This window comes from Mauremys mutica, chromosome 14 (assembly GCF_020497125.1).
Source record: "Mauremys mutica isolate MM-2020 ecotype Southern chromosome 14, ASM2049712v1, whole genome shotgun sequence".
In the NCBI taxonomy this organism is placed as follows: domain Eukaryota; kingdom Metazoa; phylum Chordata; order Testudines; family Geoemydidae; genus Mauremys; species Mauremys mutica.
The window spans coordinates 21,949,294-21,967,662 of NC_059085.1; the positions used below are offsets into that span (position 1 = coordinate 21,949,294).

General features: G+C 38.6%; 1 protein-coding gene across 10 annotated transcripts in view; it reads left to right on the top strand.

The window, feature by feature from the left end:
- The window catches only part of ABCC12 (ATP binding cassette subfamily C member 12), a 97,717-nt gene extending 80,946 nt beyond the window's left edge, over nt 1–16,771 (top strand). For 8 of the 10 annotated variants that reach the window (XM_044987593.1, XM_044987594.1, XM_044987595.1 and 5 more), the window contains 7 exons: nt 2,500–2,589; nt 2,708–2,897; nt 7,174–7,333; nt 8,915–8,993; nt 9,335–9,448; nt 14,092–14,256; nt 16,035–16,771. In XM_044987593.1, coding sequence (XP_044843528.1) covers nt 2,500–2,589; nt 2,708–2,897; nt 7,174–7,333; nt 8,915–8,993; nt 9,335–9,448; nt 14,092–14,256; nt 16,035–16,127 — 891 coding nt within the window. In that variant the 3' untranslated portion in view covers nt 16,128–16,771. Of the gene's footprint in view, nt 1–2,499; nt 2,590–2,707; nt 2,898–7,173; nt 7,334–8,914; nt 8,994–9,334; nt 9,449–14,091; nt 14,257–16,034 lie in introns of those variants that run through there. The other 2 variants (XR_006573561.1, XR_006573562.1) reach the window with 2 other exon arrangements.
- Nucleotides 16,772–18,369: the final 1,598 nt, after the last annotated feature.

Below are 18,369 nucleotides of genomic sequence, written 5' to 3' on the forward strand. Positions count from 1 at the left end.
TGGTGGAATTTATCCACTTACTTTAATTTCATTTGATTAATTTTTAATTAATTAGTAATATTAATAATAATTAATGGATATTAATAGTATGGGTTTGGCTCGCCAATGTGTATGATTAGAAGATAAAGTTTGTTTTGAATTAGGCTTTACAGAGTTTATAAAAGGAACTTTGGGGTATATGACAGGAACTTACACTGAGACAGATATAGTTATAAAGACTTTTTATTAAAATTAATGAAACAATAAGTAAATGTTAAAACAGTTTAAGATTATAAAGTTACAAAATATTACAGTTTTTAAAGAGATATATTTATGATAATACACTGTTATAAGCTTTCTAGTGCAGCAGCACTTTGGGTGTTTTTTACACCCAAATAGGAAGCTATTTTAAGATTGCGTTTTGGTTTTAACCCTACATAAACTAAGTGCTTTAAAAGGTAAAGCAGAAGGGAAATTAGATTTCTTTTTACTTACAGTTTTGAAAAGAAATAATACAACGGCCTATTAATAGTTAATAGCCTTCGTAGATGGGTAGCATTGATGCGTAGATGGGGTGGAGGCGATGGAGTGCAGACAGGAACAGATAGATGGGTGTATTGCCTACCTAATGGTGATTTATTTCACCTTTTATAGAGCATTATTTGGAAATCCTTCCTCCTATGCCCAAATTTCATCTTTCCCCCACGGAAATGTTAGGGTACACCTGCCTCATAGGCTAACGTGTGTGCATATGAATGACAATTATGTACACATTTGTGGTGTACTTGTTAGATTTGTGGGTAAAAATTCCTTTTTCCACCCTTTACTGTTATTGGTTCAGTTAAAGGTCTCCAGACATCTGCTTAGGTATTTTGTCTTATTATTACTTTTCTGAGTAAGGGTCCCAAAGGTTGCCTTTAGCGTTATACAGGATGTTGATCTGTAGGTATCTTGCATTTCAGCTATTGCAAATCTATAAATCTATAAGCCTATTACATACTTAAATTTATCAAAAAGACATTTTATACAGACCAACAGATTAATCCTCAGGGCTACAGTGTTTAGTATGTGAATGTTAAATATCCCTAGGTTTTATATAGAATTTACCATAGAAAATGATACCTAACTTATTGCAAAGCACAAAAAGGAATGGGAGTTGTTTATTTTTTTAAATGGCAAATGAACATAAATTCTATTTTTTCTTTAAAAATTACAATAAACCATCCCCATTCTTACACACTTAGGGTAGTGTTGTTACTTTCATAACCTTTCTACTTTCAATAAAGTAATAGAAATATTTCCAGTCATAATGAACCTCTCAGAAGCAACAAGTAGTTTCTGCATTTTTACCTTAAACTGTCGCCACCTTAGCCCACTACTTTTGTTCGTAACATTTAAAGCTCATACATCTATTAAAAGTTAGTGTGCAATGTCTGAATATATATGCCCAATGACTTTTACTGCTGGATAAATGCTATGTTGCCAAAATATATTTTAAATGTTAAAAATAAATATGAGAAAATGTAGATTTAAAAATATATATATTATTTATTCCTAAATGTGAGGTAGTTAAGATGTCATGGAAAATACAAATATATTTATAACACATTTAATTGACTACCGAATATCTCCTAACAGTAAGCAGAAAGGCCAGAAAAATGCAGGACCCTCATGTCAAACTGTGAAAGATATTTTTCCAGTTGCTTCAGCTCGGCAAGCTCCAGAGGCAGTTGTAATAGCTTTGAAATCACCTCGGGATCTATTATTGAGCTGTGCTGGTGATTAGCTTGTGTGCAGTTTCATTCTCCAAAACACTCTTTTACATTAATTATGCACTCTTCATTCATCACTGGAGCTACTGTAGATAGAAGTGAATAGAAGGTGACTTCCCACAATGCACTGGGCTACATTCCAAAGGCTGTATGCTGTTATGTGGTTCATATATACTTTTTCAAATGCCTGTTACATACAAGGCTAATTAGAGAGGGTGAAATTCCAGGCATACAGTTGTGTGTGTGAAGATTTTACATTTCTCAAAAGGAATGGAGAATTGGCACAGCTGTGGGTAGATTATACCTAATAAACTTGTATTGGCGTGGGCATGGAAGGACTACACCACCGCAAGACCCCCGCACAGAGTATTGGCTGAGTAATTATATTAGATACACATTTGTGCACCTATCTTTTGAAGGTCAGACTGTAAGGGACTGATTTTCAAAGACACGAAGGGCAATCAGACACTCAAATCAAACTGAAAATCAATGGGAGTTGGGTGGCTAACTTTCCTTTGTGCTTTTGAAAGTCACACCCTATATGACCACTATCATATGCATCACTTGTTAGACAGAAAGAGATTTCCTGTGAAGCTCTGGACAATGGTCAGAAGAGTTCAGTAAGCTGATATAAATATTAATGAGTTTGTTATTGTTTTAGGCCCTTTTCTTGCAAAGATTTATGACACATGCTCAACTTTATGCATATGAATAGTTCCATTAAGGTTTTTATTTATTTTTTTAATAGTTGAGTGGACTTCTCCAAGTATGTGTAAGAACAGGGACTGAGACAGAAGCTAAATTCACTTCTGTTGAACAGATACAAGAATATATCTCGGTAAGAAATACATCTAAATGGGCCACTAAGACCACTGTGTGTATAAATATTGCTGAAATCTTTAACTGTTGACTTTGTGGCTCAATTAAATGTTTTCCTTTTTTTCCCTTTCTTGTAGACATGTGTTCCTGAGGCCTCCCAGTGTGCAGATATAGTGAACTCTCCCAAAGGCTGGCCGCATCGAGGGGACATCACATTTAAAGATTACCAGATGAAATATAGAAACAACAGTCCTGTTGTTCTCAATGGTTTAAATATGAGCATTCATGGTGGAGAAACAATTGGTATTGTTGGAAGAACAGGCTCTGGTGTGATATACCATTTTGTCTCCCCCCCCCCAATTTCTCTCTGGCCCCTCATACTAATTTATTACATATTTTTGATAGTTCACTGTTTTCTATAGTCAGTTTATCTGTAAATTGTGACATTACATTAAAAGGACTCAGCTCTGCCATTAAGGGAACGTCTACACCGCAACCTTAAGTCGACCTATGTTAAGTCGACTTACTGTGGTGGCTGATGTCCACGCTACCCTCCTTTTGTCGGTGGTGCACATCCTTACCAGGAGCACGTCCACCGACTAAAAAGAGGCACTGTAGGGTGCTGAGGGCCAGGGCGCTCAGTTCCCCACCGCTCCCCACTGGGAGCCCAGCTGCTCCCCGGGGCTTCTTGCCTCCAGCAGGAAGATCCTGCCTGGAGTCCAGTCGGCTGCTTTGCTCCCTGTGGGGAGTCAGGACTCTGGGGGGAACCCCAAGCTGGGAGTCTGGGTAGCAGCCAGCTTGGAGCAGAGACCTGGCAGAACATCAGCTGGGGAGTTGGGAGCTGGCTTTCTTGTCAATTTCAGGGCTCTGATGGATGCATCTGATTCTGACATGGCCTCTGCAGTTCCATCTCTGAAGCCCAAGTTGGTTCCACTTTCAACTTCAAAGACCAGAGGTGTGGAGCTGAGTATTTTGCTGGATCTGGTACTTTGTAGGTCTGTGAGGCCAGCTATTTCCTCACTGCTGTTCTGGGGTCATCCTCTAATCCAAAAAGGTCTCTTACTGTGGTGGCTGAAGTGAACAATCCTGCATCTGAGCATTCCTCAGATCTAAGTGAGAGGTAGATGGCTTGTCAGTGCTCTGCTTCCTCTTCATCTGAAAAAGGAGATGAGCAGAGGAGATTGTTAGTCTTTCTCTGGATCCATTTGTGCCTTTTCCTCCTAGGACTCCAACAGGGTCCCAAGATAGAACTTTCTCACCTTCTATTGCTCTTCACTCTCCAGTTCTGTTGGTGTCTTCTGTGAGGTCCACAGCAGATCTGAGGTTAGATCATCAGGTGGAGGAGGCAGATGAAGAATTAAGAGACCTGATTCATCCAAGTTTATGCCTTCTCAGCCTGGGTTTCCCCACTCCAATATTGTTCTGTCTCCTATGGGCATCTTCCCACATCCCAGCTACTGGAGGGACTGGCACTCCTGGTTGGGTTCCACCACAGGACTTTTTGAGTCATCCTCTTTATGGATGGAGAGGTTATGTTTCAGCAGATATGGATCCAGTAGCTGAGCAACGCTTGGATCTGGTTCCACCAGATCTATCTTCAGCGCAGATAGTTGTGCCTGACACATTTTCTAAAGAGGAAGATAGAGATAGCTCCTCTTTTTGAACAAGAGTAGATAGATACAGACTTTGATGTGACTTGTCACCTGATGAGCAGGTAGGTGTTGCTTCTGCTTTATCTCCTTCTGAGGATGCTTTGCAGTTTCATGACCTGGTGGACCACATGGCATCCACGTTGAATTTACCTTCTGTGGAGGGAACCTTCCACCCAGGATTGGACATTCTTGGGGCTGCCTTCTGGAATAGGATGTGGTTGCCGATACTGGATGGTCTCCTATAGCCTACTAGGACTGTTTGGGCAACCCCTGCTTCCAGTCAGTGTATTTCTGAAAAAGCAGATAATTGTATGAGATACTTCAAGACTTGGGGTTTTCTTACTGTGACACTCACCCTCTGCCTAATTCACTGTGGTAGCTGCTGCCAGTAATAAGTTTAGGTCCAGTTAGGCTCATTAGACTCTTGACAGAGAAGGGAAGAAAGTTTTTTTTCTTCCTCATCTCTTGGTATTAGGATGGCTAATTACCAGGTGGTCACGGCATCTGTGTTTGTTCAGGCTTTGCCAGACAATAAGAGAAGGCTGGCAAATGTTATTTTGATGAAGGGACAAAATGTGAAGCATGCTCTCAGGGCTTCAGCTGATGCTTCTCACTCTTCCACTAGAGCACTGGCATCTGTGGTTACCTTAAGGAGACCTTTTTGGCTTTGTTCCTCTTCACTGGCTGTGGATACCAAATTAAAATGGAAGATTTTCTTTTTGAGAGGGACGCAATAAGATTGATGAATTTTTGGAAAAATTAACAGATAGCAAATTCACTGCTTGTTCACTAGGTATATATCCCTGGTTCAGAAAGAGACCACACTCCTTGTTTCCATCAGAGACAATTTTACCTCAGTCATTTACTTATTTTTCACAAATCACAGATGTCAGCATCAGTAAGCTTTGTTTTCATCTCAGAGTGAGTGCAAGAAGAAAGCTTTTAGATACACACCTAAGACAAAACAACCTGCTCCCTCCTCTTTACTTTCCTTGAACACCGGGCCTGATATTTGATGTGAGGATCGAGAGTCAGGAACCAATAAGTGACAATTCCTCCTTTCCTTTATTTGGAGACAGGCTAGTCATTTTCATAAAGCACTGAAGGCTTATTACATCAGACAAGTGAGTTCTAGAAATTGAGGAGGGGTATGCCATATAAATAAAAAAAACTATACTCTTTCAATTCTCCCTAACCTTCCCTTTACAGAGAACTGTCTCATGAGGCTATTATTCTATCACAAGTTCAAAAACTGCTTCTGCTAGGTGTTGCCAAAGAGATACCCAAACATCTTTGGTATCTGGGTTTTATTCAAGATATTTTCTGGTACAGGAAAAGATGAGGGATTCTCTTCAATTTTAGATCTCAGAAAACTGAACAAGTACATTTGGAAGTTCTGGTTTTTAATATTTCAATCCACCTGAGCCTTTGTTTTGTTATGGCCCAGCAACATTTCCAGTACAACGTCCTGCTGTTTGGCCTTTCTACAGCACTATGAGTCTTTACAAAGTGGCTCTCTGTGGTAGCAGTGCATTTAAGAAAGCAGGGTATGTTTGTTTACCTATATTTGGACAACTGGCTGCTGAAGTCTTCTTCATGTGAGGGCCTGATACTTCATATCAACTCCACAATCTCCCTATTTACGGATCTAAGGCATCAAAAAGTCCGCTCTGATGACAATTCCATCATTTACTATTTTTCATACAGACAAGATGGTTCTTAGAACTGACTCCAAGTCTCTACAAAAATAGCATCTGAATTACCCATCAGACTATTAATTTGTTTTCCCTAATTTTTCCCCCTTAAGCCACATGCTAATGAAGGGGAATTGGAGTTACATACTTTAAACGCTAGAAGGATTCTGGCATATTATTTAAATAGAACAAAGAGTTTTAGAAAGTCATCTAGGTTATTTGTCTCTTAAGCTAAGAATCATATGGGTAATAGTGTATCTATTCAGACTATTTCTAGATCAGTTAAACAATGTATAACTGAATGTTTAAGTTAGTGGCAGTTCCTGTGCCTGCTATTGTGAAGTATCATTCTACTAGAGCAATGGTAACATCTCTTGCATGCCTTAAACATATTCCTATTGGAGAAATCTACTAAGCTGCTACTTCGAGGTGAGTCTATTGTACCTTTTACCAAAAAATATGCTTTGGATTTTGCTTCAAGAGCAGATGCTAGAGTTAGTAGAGACGTACTTCAATCTGTCCCCTCTTCCTGAAATTTCAGTACTGTGTACCAAACTACTTATAAGTATGAATACGCAGAGTCACTCAAAGAAGAAGTGAAGGTTGGCTACTTGTAACTGGATTTCTTCGAGACGATTCTGCATATACACACCACAACTCGGGTACAAGTAAATAACCTTCCCCTCTTTCTCAGAGTCTTACCTTGGTTCTCTGGGTTAGTGGTGGAAAGAAAGAGGTGGAAGGGGGCACACCACCACCTCATATAGATTACCCTTAAAACATTTGAGGATGCTGAGACGGCGGGCACATGTGTACTCTGTGGGCACTACTTGGAGAAGGTTCTATCATTAGGCACCACCAGGTGGCACATTACCCATAAATGGGTATTTACAGAGTCTTCTGGAAGAACTCTGGTTACAAGTAAGTATCCTTCATTTATAATTAACATTATTGGCAAACTTGTTAACATATTCAGCAGAGGGCCCAAGAATGAATAAGCATGGAGAATGAATTTACCTTTCATCTTCAAAGTGATCAATTTGTATAAGTGTTGAGACACATTGAAGTGGTACAGACAACTACATTTTAGCAACTTGCACTGCTGCTAACTGTGCTATAACTGATCTGTGAGTAAAACAGAGATCAGATCACACATATATCAAACCTGGAACTTTCCAGGTAGACTAAAATGCACTTTACATCATTGTTTATAAAAGTCAAAGTTTATCTGAATAATATTTTTTTTATCCCCTACAGGAAAATCATCATTAGGAGTTGCACTCTTTCGACTAGTAGAACCAACTGCTGGTACTATCCTAATTGACGATGTGGATATCTGTACTATTAGTTTGGAAGATTTAAGAACAAAGCTATCTATTATTCCTCAAGATCCTGTTCTGTTTGTAGGTACAGTAAGGTAGTTGTTCTTATAACTGTAAATTAACATTTGTTGCGAAGTGAAATCTCATTAAATCATAAATTGAGGCATTTTGGTTTGAGATTGAAGCCTTGAGATCCAAACCCCCTTATGCTATACATGCACATAGTAAGAAAAGCGTACAGTATAAACAGACAAAGGTGGGATAAATTAAGTATTATTATCCCCTTTTACAGATGAGGAACTGGGACGCAGGGAGGCTAAGGTATGTCTACACAGTAGCTGAGAGCACGATTCCCAGCACAAGTAGATATAGAGGCAGTAGCTCTGCTCTAGCTAGCATCTAAAAACAATGGTATAGCCACGGCAGCATGGATGGTGACCCACGTCCTTACCCAGGAGGTTGGGGGAAACTGTACTCTGGCAGCTAGCCCAAGCTGCTGGGGCCACACTGGTATTCTTACGTGCCATCTCAAGCAGAACTAGTGCATGTATGTCTACCCATGGAGAGAACTGCACCTCTCAGCTGCTGTGTAGACATATCCTAAGTGACTTGCCAAGGTTACACAGGAAGTCTGTGACAGCCCTGGGAATTGAACCCAGATGACCTGTGTCCAAGTCCAGTAATTCTCTTGGAATCAAATTTTTGAAAAAAGAGTTTCATAAAATATACACAGAACATCTGAAATTCCCAGTTTACCAATATTGAAAATGGTTTGTGAATGGAAGGAAACTAACCTCTAAAAATCACTCATCTTCATAGGAGCAGAATTCATTATGTCTCAGATATATCAGCTTGAATGGCTCACCATGATCTCAAACTTAATGAGGGCAAAGCTGAGCTCATTATCCTTCATTCTAGATCCTCTCCAGTACCTTCATTCCTCATTAAACTTGATGCCACCACTCTCCCTGGTCCCTATCCAATTTATCCAAAATGTTACTGCCAAAAGTCATCTCTCTGGCTGTCACTTCAACCACATCATCCTTTTATTTGCATTACTTTCCTGGCTTCCCATTGTGCTGTTCTTCATGCTCACCTTCGTGCATTTGCCTTCATAGCCCTATGTCAGACAGTGCTTGCCTACATCTTCAACTAGGTCTACACTACCCTTGCACCCTCGTCTCCATTCGTCCTTCATAAGACCTTCATCTTCTTTTACAATGCCCTCCATGCAATCTTTCATGCTTCTCTTTAGTGTTGGAATATGCTGCCCAAACTTGTTCACCAACATTCCTTAAATTCCTTAATAAAAACCTCACTTGGGTGAGAAGAGAAGGCATTAGATCATATTAGCAGTAACACTGAAACCCTGAATATAGCTACTATATTTTTATAATAATATCAACATATTCTATGGAATAATCATGAATCCATAAGTATCAACAGGACAAACCAATTTTTCCCTCAAACCAGCTAAGAGCTCAGAATACAGGAAAACAATGTATGAAAAATTATTGAAAACATGCATTATAAAAATTGAAGTACAGAGATAAGTTCTTTGGCCATTCAGCCAAAATATTTCATGTTCAAAGTGGCTTGTGATAGTAATTTACAAAATACTATTGTACTATATTGTGTTTTATTTAAAAAAAATCATTTTAATTTTTGCCTGTCAGGTACAACCTAGATCCTTTTGGTAATTATACAGATGAGCAGATCTGGAAAGCTCTGGAAAGAACATTTATGAAAGAGACGGTACGGTTTTGGGGGTTTGGTCATAATTCATTTTCTGATAAAGATAATAAATGGAAAGTCATTATTTACTGTTTGTTATAGCATCTAATTTATCATGATAGATTGGTATGGCATTAATAATAGTGAGGCATTAATATATAACCTTATTAGTGTGAATAATGTCTACTTACTGCATTGCTTCCCTTTTTGATGTTATAATGGCGAATGTTTATTTGAAAAGTACAACACTCTTTTTAACGTTCATGAAAATATAACATCCTGATAAATGTATGATCATGTACAATCAATATACATTATTGCATAATATGTATTGTCATTGCGTCTTTTTCTTTGTATTCTAGATATTGAAACTCCCAGGAAAATTACAGGCAGAAGTTGTTGAAAATGGAGAAAACTTCTCAGTAGGGGAAAGACAGCTGCTTTGTATGGCAAGAGCACTCCTTCGAAATTCAAAAGTAAGTAATGGGAGAGATTCTGATACTTCTAGCAGTGGTCCCGAATACATGAGAGTTGCAATATTTTTTTTCCCCTCTAGCAGTGGGGAAAAGGTGAAACCTACAAAGAAACCAGTGTTTGTTCTCAGTTTTATGAATAGCTTATGAGTAAAGTCAACTTAATTGAAATATATTTTTCAGCATTTCTTATTTGCTGTATTTGATCCAAATCTTTTCCACTTTTTAGATTCCTCATAAATCAACCTATATCTTGTCATATTAAACACTAAACATCTACTGCAGTTAATGGTTCAACACCCATATTCTTCATTTTCCAACAATATATACATCTCACACTAACAATGTCTCCTGCTCACTTTAATTGCTGCTTTTGGCAATATGAAGTCACAAAGTTCTGTTGTCCTACTAGTTAATAGCACTATGAGGACAGGAAGCCTGTGGTCATTTTTGAATCTATAAAATCATGAAGCCTGATCATCAGCTGGTATAAATCCACTGACCTCGTGAAGCTATGTTGATTTACACCAGCTGAGGGTCTAACCTTTCGTCTTTTGCTTGGCAAAGCATATTTGAGATTTGCCTACTGCTCAGCTATGCTTTTTCAAGTGAAAATGAAATTTAAACTTCAAAAGAGGGCTCTGTCTGCAGGGATTCTCTCTCCCCAGAGGAGCACATCCCTACATTTTTTGTGCTCAAATATACATATCCAAACTTATTCGGAATGAAGGTTTAAAACCTGTAAGAGAGACCATGAGAACTGGTTCCTGAGAGGAACTAATCCATAATGGGATTTCCCAGTGTTCTCAGGGAACTAAATAACCTTGTAGCCTGCTCCATCAGCCTACTCTTCAAGTGGTGACACTGTATAATCTATAAGGCAATAAAGCAGTAACAAACAAGTTCCTACATCTGTCTGTAAAAGCATAAAAGCTTGTTTGGCTTTAACTTGCATATTTGAGCATAAACATGACAATGGGGACTGACTTACTGCCAATTTTCAGCAAGGGCCCAATCCAGTTTCTACTCAGCGGAAAGACCATGAATATCAATGAGGGTTGGATCAGTAAATCCTTATTAATGTATAAGCCTCAAGATCTTGAGTACCTTTCATTTTAATAAAGCCATGCACATATTGTCACTTGGCACTGATCTATAGAAATATCTGGACCCATTTTTAATACTACAAGATGTGTGGTGTTAGTTTATAATAGGTTTCTCATTCCTCCACAATTGTCTAAACCATCAAAAAAAAAGTTCCAAGGATCCACTGTTTCTCTCCCCACCTCCCCCAAGAAAAGTTTCAAAATATTTTTTAAATTATGAATTTCCAGTTCAGGCAAACCCTTTCAAGCCTGCAACTGAATCAGGATGGTCTCAAACACGGATTCTGTGTTTTAATGTAGTAGATTCCATTTCCAAAGGGCTTCAACCTCCTCTTTAAACCCACATTTGCAATTCTGAAGGCGCACACTGTGCAATTCAAGAAACTAGACAGGAGCAAGATTCTATCTTAATCTAGGTTTCAGAGTAGCAGCCGTGTTAGTCTGTATCCGCAAAAAGAACAGGAGTACTTGTGGCACCTTAAAGACTAACAAATTTATTTTAGCATGAGCTTTCGTGAGCTGCAGCTCACTTCTTCGGATGCATAGAATGGAACACACAGACAGGGGATATTTATACATACAGAGAACATGAAAAGGTGGAAGTATGCATACCAACAGGCAGAGTCTAATCAATTGAGATGAGCTATCGTCAGCAGGAGGAAAAAAAAACTTTTTGAAATGATAATTAAGATGGCCCATAGAAGGTGTGAGGAGAACTTAACATAGGGAAATAGATTCAATTGGTATAATGACCCAACCATTCCCAGTCTTTGTTTAGGCCACAGTTAATAGTATCTAGTTTGCATATTAATTCAAGTTCAGCAGTTTCTCTTTGGAGTCTGTTTTTGAAGTTTTTTTGTTGCAAAATTGCCACCTTCAAGTCTGTCATGAGTGGTTAGAGAGGTTGAAGTGTTCTCCCACTGGTTTTTGAATGTTATGATTCCTGATGTCAGATTTGTGTCCATTTATTCTTTTGCGTAGAGACTGTCCGGTTTGACCAATGTACATGGCAGAGGGGCATTGCTGGCACGTGATGGCATATATCACGTTGGGTAGATGTGCAAGTGTACGAGCCCCTGATGGCGTGTCTGATGTGATTAGGTCCTATGATGGTGTCACTTGAATGGATATGTGGACAGAGCTGGCATCGGGCTTTGTTGCAAGGATAGGTTCCTGGGTTAGTGATTATGTTGTATGGTGTGCGGTTGCTGGTGAGTATTTGCTTCAGGTTGGGAGGCTGTCTATAAGCGAGGACTGGCCTGTCTCCCAAGATCTGTGAGAGTGAGGGATCATCTTTAAGGATAGGTTGTAAATCTTTGATGATGCGCTGGAGAGGTTTTAGTTGGGGGCTGTAGGTGATGGCTAGTGGTGTTCTGTTATTTTCTTTTTTAGGCCTGTCCTGTAGTAGGTGGCTTCTGGGTACTCTTCTGGCTCTGTCAATCTGTTTTTTCACTTCAGCAGGTGGGTATTGTAGGTTTAAGAATGCTTGATAGAGATCTTGTAGGTGTTTATCTCTGTCTGAGGGATTGGAGCAAATACGGTTGTATCTTAGTTGTCTACAGACAAGTTGGTTGTCTACAGCCAAGCTCTAAGATACAACTGCAGCTTTCCAGACACACTCGGATTAAACTCCAGCTCTTACCAGCCTTGGCTGTACTTCAGGGTGACCCCCAACACTACCCTAGTCCCAGATTTCCCCCAGAAATGTATGTCCTGTACTGTCCAGACCTCTCCTAGACAGTACAAAATATTTTAAGTCCATTATTCCTTTAAGAGAATATGCACACAACTTATCACCCCAAATGGAATTATCCAGACACTTCAATTTGAATACATTAGATTAGATAAACCAAGTTTATTAACTACAACGAGAGAGATTTTAAGTGAGTTCAAAAAATGAGGCATAAAAGTCAGAAATGCTTACAAGAAGAATAAAGATAAGACATTTACAAATACCTAACTTAACAAACTGTATCAGATTCAAGCAAAGTTTCTCACCACATGCTTTCAGCAGTCTTACTGACTAAACTGTATGTCAGGATCCTTTCCCCAGAGTCCAACAAATGCTTCCTTTGTCACTTCAGGTGCAATGAATGTGATGGGCAGGGAGAGAGAGAGAGGTGCCTTTGGGGTTTTGCCCTTCCTTTTATGGTTTCAGTCCCCCTCTTGAAAAATATTTCCAGCTGGGCACTAGAAGACAAAGAGTCTATGGTGGAGGATGTTCCCTGCTGTTTTTCCCCCTCACCTGTTTGAGCTGTCTTTGCTTCCCTTCTTGCTTGATGACTGTTTACTACTTAAATGCAAATTACATCAAGGACACATTCCTTTGTTTAGGGCAGACTTGTTTGCCGCCTTCTGCTTGGGCAGTGCTGTGGAGTTTGGAACCTATGTTAATAACACCTGACAGGAAAATTTTACAATTTTACATACAGTTTTGCCACACATTTTATCAAGACGATACTGAACAGCAAATTATGAGTTTTCAAATGATACCTTACAAGGCATACTTTGTACAACGATTATTACAATAGCGTGTATGGTATGAACACAGGGTATATTCTGTCACAGCCCCATACTTACTTTTGTTTCTGGGTATAGTCTTACTTGTGTTAGAGGATGAACTATCTAAATAATATTGAAATACAAGAATGAGATCACTAACTTTTGGTGCTTTTCATTTTCTATTGTCTATGTATCCACTCAGTTATTCGCAACTGAAGAGGAAGATGGTGCTATTGCTTAGATGACCAATATGCTTAAAATTTCCCCACCTTGTGGAAATTTCAGTTTATAACTGTGGTATCCAATGACTAAAATGAGTATTTATTCATTTAGATTTAAAAAGACATAAAAGAATGCCTAGCCCAAGATGTAATTGGCTTTGCCATTAGTTAAAAATAATACCCAAATCATTACAAAATCCAGAACATCAGCACATTCCCCCTGCACCTTGCTGCATATACCACCAGCAAGTAGCAGAAATATATTACAAATCAAGGCCCTAATCCTACAAACACCACATGCTTAACTTTATGCATTTGAGTAGCCCCATTGAAGTCAGTATGGGAGAAATCTTTAAAATGCTTATTTTAACAATACAAATAGAACAGGACAAAATGAGAATCAAATTCACATCACTGGGGTTTCTTCTGAGAATCTGAAGTGTAGTGAGTATTTGATTTGCACCCCAATCCTACACACAAACATGCTTAACTTTCCTCACGTAAGTAGTTGTAACATGAGTAGTCTCACATGTTAAGCATGCATATAAGTATTTACAGGATCAGGGATCAAATCAAAATCTCCCCACCTTGCAAATTCTCAAACAAACCCCAATGATGATAATTTAATAATCAGATTTTCATTTTTTTGGTCTAATCTGATTGTTAGATGTTTATTTTATAATAATTATTTTTAACTTGATAAATGCCATTTTTAATATATGTTCCTATTTATTCATGTATAAAAGCATTGTAAGGCATAAAGATTTTTAAAAAAAAATACATATTGTATTTTTAAAAGTTTTTTTCTCCTCAACAGATCATACTTCTTGATGAAGCCACGGCCTCAATTGATTCTGAAACTGATGCACTAATTCAGTGCACAATCAGAGAAGCATTCAAGAACTGCACAGTCTTAACCATTGCGCATCGCATAAACACTGTTCTGGAGTGTGATCATATTCTGGTTATGGATAATGGAAAGGTACAGAATCAACGAAGTTAGAAAGGGAAAAGACCTGTTAGATCATCTAATCCATCACTCTGCCACTGTACATTTATTCCCTATTGTACATTTACTAGTGCTATGTCTGGTCTACTTTAAAATGTCTGAAACAATGGGGCTTTCACTACTACTTCCTTCGGGGAAAACTTTTCTACTGCCTAATAGATCTCTTTTCCTGGAAGCTTTTCCTTAAGTTTCTTCTTAATTTCTTCCCATTGTTCCCTTTCAGACTGCAAACCATCCAAAATATTCTCTTCATTGTTGGTGTTTACACCCTTCAAATATTTAGACTTTTGCCATGGCCCTCCCCTATTTCCTTTCATTATTGCTCAGCCATGCTATATTTATTCAACTTTTTCGGGGCTCAATTCTGTAATGTGCTCAACATTCTGGCCCCAAGCCAGTAAATAAATTAAGTTTAACTTTAAGAACAAGTGATCCCATTGGCACATACTTAAATTCTTTGCTGGATCGGAGCCAGAGTAACTCAGCACCTTGCAGGATAGAGACACTGATCCTTTTTTTTTTTTGGTATAAATCAGGGCTCTTCTACTGAGGAAAGTTATACTGGTATAAACTGACATGAATTTAAACTGATATTTTTATTCTGGTATAAGAGAGCTTTTTTTGCTTTAGCTTATATTGCTTATGAAGGGGTTTAAATTAAACTGAAAAAACACCATTCTTATTCTAGAATGAGTGTGTCCATGTGGAGAGTTATATCAGTTTAACTATATTGGTAGAACTGGAAAAACTTTCCTGTGTCAACAAGTCCTCAGTCCCTCCAGCCTCCTAAACATTTTTGTTGCTCTTCTCTGAATTCCCTATTTGTTGATAGCATTTTGGCAATTAGGTGCCTAGAACTGAATGCAATATTCTGGGTATAGTCACAGCAGAGTTACATAGACTTTTATAGGAGTACTTGTGGCACCTTAGAGACTAATAAATTTATTTGAGCATAAGCTTTCGGGGGCTACAGCCCACTTCATCGGATGCATGCAGTGGAAAATACAGTAGGAAGATAGATATATATATACACACAGAGAATATGAAACAATGGGTGTTACCATACACACTCTAAATAGACTTTTATCTAACTGTTCCGTAAAGTGATGCCTTTGGCTCTGATCCTTGTTGGCAAGTAAAAATTGATGGGGAAGGAAAGATGGAATTTGTGACCTTTGCACCCCTTGATCAGGGAACCAGTGCCACTTAGAAGAGTCTCAGGGTTATGCCAGCTGGTAATGGTCTTTACAAGACCATTACATTGGCCAGCAAAAACTGGAGCTTAGCAGCTCTCTGACCATGCCCCCATCCCTCGCTAGTGAATAAGTTGTCTTTTAAGTAATATAGAAATGTCTCTGCTGATGATTTGTGGCTCTATTTATTATCTTATAGAATTCTGGTTAATCAAAAATTTACCATGAGTATGAAGCACTGAGGTTCAGAGAATCATAAATTGGTTCACAGATGTTTTCCTCTCACTTTTCTCTAGTGCTGGTGGTCTATAGCAAATTCATACTGACATTATTACTTTATATGTAATATACTTTAAGGGCAGAAGGGATCATCATGATAATCTAGTTTGACTTCCTGCACATAACCCACAGACCCTTCCCCAGCCACTCTTTTAATAGGCCCAAAACCTATGGTGGTATCCTCACCCAAAGAAGTTTTATATAGTGTGAAACTCAAAAACATTTGTGTTTTTGGTTCCTATTTGACATTTGTTCAATCTATTCCCTGCTGACTTTCAGGTAATTGAGTTTGGCAAGCCCGAAGATCTTGTACAAAAACCAGATTCTGCATTTGGATCACTCTTGGCTGCAGCAAACAAAGTGGCATTATAGAAGACATATTTTGTTTTGGCCATGCGATCACTGAAGATGGATGTGTGATACAGAGAAGAAATAAAGACATTACTAGATTGACATGTTAACTTCCAGCAACAAGATCTGGTTAGAAATTAAAATTGTGACCTTTAGCTGGAAGTCATGTCACTACCAGTCACGTAACATCACCTAAAAAAACTAAGGATTAAGCTAGAATAAATGCCAGATGAATTAGTTGCTTACTTCACATCTGGTTTGAAGTCTGGAATGAAGCATGTGTGTCATAGTGCACCCAGCCAGTGGAAACTACAGAAATGTACTATTTTTACAGTCTATCATTCTATCATTTAAAACCACATTCTATCATTTAAAACCAGTCCAATATTGTACCCTCCTATAAAAATATAGATAAATGATGAAACACTGGAAAATGCAAGACAATAATATTTTTAAAAGCTTTATTATAAAATTAGAAGTGAAAAGACGAAGTTTATGGGTAAGTGCTGATTAATATCTTTCACTTTAATATGCAACAGGTGTATTGATCCAAGGCATGAAATACAGTTTGTTGGCAAGTTTGGTGTAAAGATGATTATCTTGTGTACTCCATATGATCTATTAATCATTACAGACTGGAAAAAAATAAAATTTTATCCACTGAAGCTTATGTTTCAATACTTTTATCTCTTGCTCAGTGGCAAAGTCAAGTTTTGCAACCAGAAGTGGCAATGGATAATTAGTGGTGCCACCTTCAATTATACCTGTTGGTTTGCTAATTTCACACGTTATCATGCCTGTGTATTTCACATATTATCATGCCTTCTGCACCCTCCACCTTAGCATCACAGCCCTAATTCTGATCTGGTGCAGAAGGAAGGCCCCAGGGAACAGGGGTGTTGGAGAGCGAGCCCACTCTGCACTTGCCCAGCAGCAATGGCTCCTGTTCTGCAGGGCAGGGCCCAGTTCCTTGGTCCAGGTGTTGTGACCTAGTGAACAGGGTCGCAGCACCATTCAGGTTTGGCCCAGCTACCCCTCCTCACGATGAAGGGGTTGCTGGATGAAACTGGAGTGAGTGGCTTGTGACATGTTACATAGGGTCACAGTGTCATGTCATAATGCCCAGCCCTCCAGAACAGAAGCAACCATCGGGTCAGTGCAGGGTGGGGTTGGTCTCCAGTGCCATGTGAAAATTTGTGTTTTACACCTCCTTTTGTCAATGCATAATATGAGTGAAAAGGCACCAGACATACACGTAAAGGCCGCAGTCACCTCTCTTGACTGTCTATTAGCTCTGCCACTAATCTTGCTGTTTATCATTCAAGTATGTTACTCAAAACACCTGCCAATGCAGCTTCACAAAAATTGGTCTTTCTGCAATGTTATGTGTTTCTTTAATATTTCCTTTTATGGCCCAAATTTTCAGGAGACCTCCTTATGTGAGGACACTTCCTTTTTTTAAATGGAAAATCAGGATTTTCCTGTGTGCAATAGATAATTGTGCATGCAGATACACTGGTATGTAGACTTGTATGTTTGTCTCTGATCTATTGTGAAAAAAGTAAAAATTTCTTGGAAATCTTCTCTTTCCATATACATTTTTTGTTCAGTAATTTAATTAGAGCTTTCTCATACAGTATAGTATGAGAACTGAAAGTGTTTTCTTTCTACTCTTGTCATGCACATTTTCTAAAGGGCCTAGAGACTGGCCAGTGATAATAAGCTGTGACTTTTTGAAAATTTTCTCAAAGCTTAAATGGTTCTGTTGAAACATTGGCCTTTGGTTAGCTTTTACAATGAGAACTAAATGTTTATATTAATTGCTGATGCAAAATGTTACAAAGTATGTTTAAAGGATATGGTTAAAAATCAGTGTCTATGCTTTTAAAGAAAGTTTTAAAGAAAGGTATTGTTGATATTAGATTGCATATAGCTCCCTGCTAGTGTTGTGTAGATCTGCTGTGTGTCATCTGGGAGCAGCTTTTCTTCTTCTTGCTACTTATGCAGTGCCAAAAGTGACTGATATTTCACAATATGCAGTATGCACCAAACAAAACAGAATCCCATGCCATGAAGCCACTTCCATTCTAAAGGTATGTCTACACAGGGATAAAAACCTGTGGGTGGCTCAGGTCAGCCGTTTCAGGATTGCAGACTCAAAAATTGATGTCTAGATGTTCGGGCTTGGGCTGTTGCCCAAGCTCTGGGACCCCATGAGGGTGAAGGGTCCCAGAGCTCCAGCTCCAGCCCAAGCATCTACACA